This window comes from Salvelinus sp. IW2-2015, unplaced genomic scaffold (genome assembly GCF_002910315.2).
Source record: "Salvelinus sp. IW2-2015 unplaced genomic scaffold, ASM291031v2 Un_scaffold2187, whole genome shotgun sequence".
In the NCBI taxonomy this organism is placed as follows: domain Eukaryota; kingdom Metazoa; phylum Chordata; class Actinopteri; order Salmoniformes; family Salmonidae; genus Salvelinus; species Salvelinus sp. IW2-2015.
This window is the reverse complement of record NW_019943517.1, coordinates 66,495-69,280: the sequence shown is the minus strand read 5'-3', so window position 1 is coordinate 69,280 and position 2,786 is coordinate 66,495. Positions and strand designations below refer to the sequence as shown.

The 2,786-nt window shown below is 48.0% G+C and overlaps 1 protein-coding gene across 1 annotated transcript in view; it reads left to right on the top strand.

The window, feature by feature from the left end:
• sphk2 (sphingosine kinase 2) overlaps window positions 1–2,786 on the top strand; it is a 24,041-nt gene that overhangs the window by 15,489 nt on the left and 5,766 nt on the right. Inside the window, 2 exon segments of the mRNA XM_070440070.1 lie at window positions 91–188; window positions 276–391. Of these exon segments, the coding sequence (XP_070296171.1) occupies window positions 91–188; window positions 276–391 (214 nt within the window).

The following is a 2,786-nucleotide window of genomic DNA, read 5'->3' as shown; positions in this document are numbered from 1 at the left end:
TAGACTCGCCTTCCCTCCTTGATTGCCACTAACTCCTCACCGCTCACACACACAGGTACAACCTCCTAACAACACGTCTCCTTTTCTTCTCAGAGCGACAGAACCATGCCAGAGAGTTGATCAAAGAGATCTCCCTGCCACAGTGGGACGGCATCATCATCGTCTCTGGAGATGGCCTGCTGCACGAGGTGTGAGGGTGTGTGTGTGGGGGGGGTTGTATATGTGTGTGGGGGTGTGTGTGTGTGTCTGACTCTGCTCTGCTTTTCTCTCTCCAGGTGATCAATGGTTTGATGGAGCGTCCAGACTGGGAACTAGCAATAAAGACACCTGTAGGCATCCTGCCCTGTGGCTCTGGAAATGCCCTGGCTGGCTCCATCAACCACCATGCAGGGTGGGTCACACACACACATCCAACCAGCTATGTGACACATGTAATSACTTGACCAGAGATATGAGACTGATTCAAACCTAAACATGCAATATTTTAGAATTTCTTGTTAGATCAATGGTGAGAATGCTGGAGATACTAGTAGAAGCATTGAAATTAATGAATCGGTTATTCCAGTTCAKGGTTCTGGTCCCATGGTGTGTCTGGATTGAATTAATAATTTCTCTCAGCCTCAAATTCATTCCTCAACCACTTGATACATTTCTCATTGCTGATGTAGATAATCACGCACCTTTACAGTCACACACACACCCACAGTAGTTTTCATTGGAAATAAAAGGTGTGCAGTCTAATTAGCATTGGGTACGATATGATGTATTCTATCGAATATCAGGGATGTTTGACATTGCCAAATATGTGAAGTCCAAGATGGTAGGTATATCGGGATGTGTGCAAGACTTCTGTATTTGACTTTTAAAAATCAATGGTGCATCTTATATGTTAGGCTGCAACAATATGTTGAAAATGAAGTCTAAATAAATTAAGACTTATTTTTTTGCCTTACTAAGGTTATTTCATGAGAATGGACGAGAAAATCTATATAAGGACAAAACTTGCACAGCCTGGAATTATCTAGTCAATATTGCTGGCTCCCGAGTAGTTCGATTCCAGGCTGTATCACAACCGGCCATGATCAGAAGTCCCATAGGGCGGCGCACTACACCCCAGCGTCGTGCGGTTGGGAGGATTTGTACAGGGTAGACCGTCATTTAAATAAGAATTTGTTCTTAACTTGACTTTTTTTAAATTAAAACTTTATTTAACTAGGCAAGTCAGTTAAGAAACAAATTCTTATTTACAATGACGGCCTACCAGGGAACATTGATTAACTGCCTTGTTCAGGGGCAGAACGACAGACCTGTTACCTTGTCAGCTCAAGGATTCGATCCAGCAACCTTTCGGTTACTGGCCCAACACTCTAACCACTAGTCTACCTGCTGGTTACAGGGCCCAACACTCTAACCACTAGTCTACCTGCTGGGTTTACTGGCCCAACACTCTAACACTAGGCTACCTGCTGGTTACTGGCCCAACACTAACCACTAGGCTACCTGCTGGTGTACTGGCCCAACACTCTAACCACTAGACTACCTGCTGGTTTACTGGCCCAACACACTAACCACTAGACTACCTGCTGGTTACTGGCCCAACACACTAACCACTAGGCTACCTGCTGGTTACAGGCCCAACACTCTAACCACTAGGCTTACCTGCTGGTTACTGGCCCAACACTCTAACCATAGGCTACCTGGCTGGTTACTGGCCCAACACTAACCACTAGGCTACCTGCTGGTTACTGGCCCAACACTCTAACCACTAGACTACCTGCTGGTTACTGCCAACACCACTAACCACTAGCTACCTGCTGGTTACTGCCCAACACACTAACCACTAGAGCTACCTGCTGGTTACTGGCCCAACACTCTAACCACTAGCTACCTGCTGGTTACTGGCCCAACACATCTAAACCACTAGCTACCTGCTGGTTACTGGCCCAACACTAACCACTAGGCTACCTGCTGGTTACTGGCCCAACACTAACCACTAGGTCTACCTGCTGGTTACTGGCCCAACACTCTAACCACTAGGCTACCTGCTGGTTACTGGCCCAACACTCTAATCCACTAACTACCTGCTGGTTACTGGCCCAACACTCTAACCACTAGCTACCTGCTGGTTACTGGCCCAACACTCTAACCACTAGGCTACCTGCTGGTTTACTGGCCCAACACTTAACCACTAGGCTACCTGCTGGTTACTGGCCCAAAACTCTAACCACTAGGCTACCTGCTGGTTACTGGCCCAACACTAACCACTAGGAGCTACCTGCTGGTTACTGGCCCAACACTCTAACCACTAGGCTACCTGCTGGTTACTGCCCAACACTCTACCACTAGGCTACCTGCTGCGTTACTGGGCCCAACACTAACCACTAGGCTACCTGCTGGTTACTGGCCCAACACTCTAACCACTAGGCTACCTGCTGGTTACTGGCCAACACTCTAACCACTAACTACCTGCTGGTACTGGCAACACACTAACCACTAGGCTACCTGCTGGTTACTGTCCCAAACTCTAACCACTAGGCTACCTGCTGGTTACTGGCCCAACACTAACCACTAGGCTACCTCCTGCTGGTTACTGGCCCAACACTAACCACTAGGCTACCTGCTGGTTACTGGCCCAACACTAACCACTAGGCTACCTGCTGGTTACTGGCCCAACACTCTAACCACTAGCTACCTGCTGGTTACTGGCCAACACTCTAACCACTAGCTACCTGCTGGTTACTGTTGCCGCAACACTAACCACTAGGCTACCTGCTGGTATCTCTCTC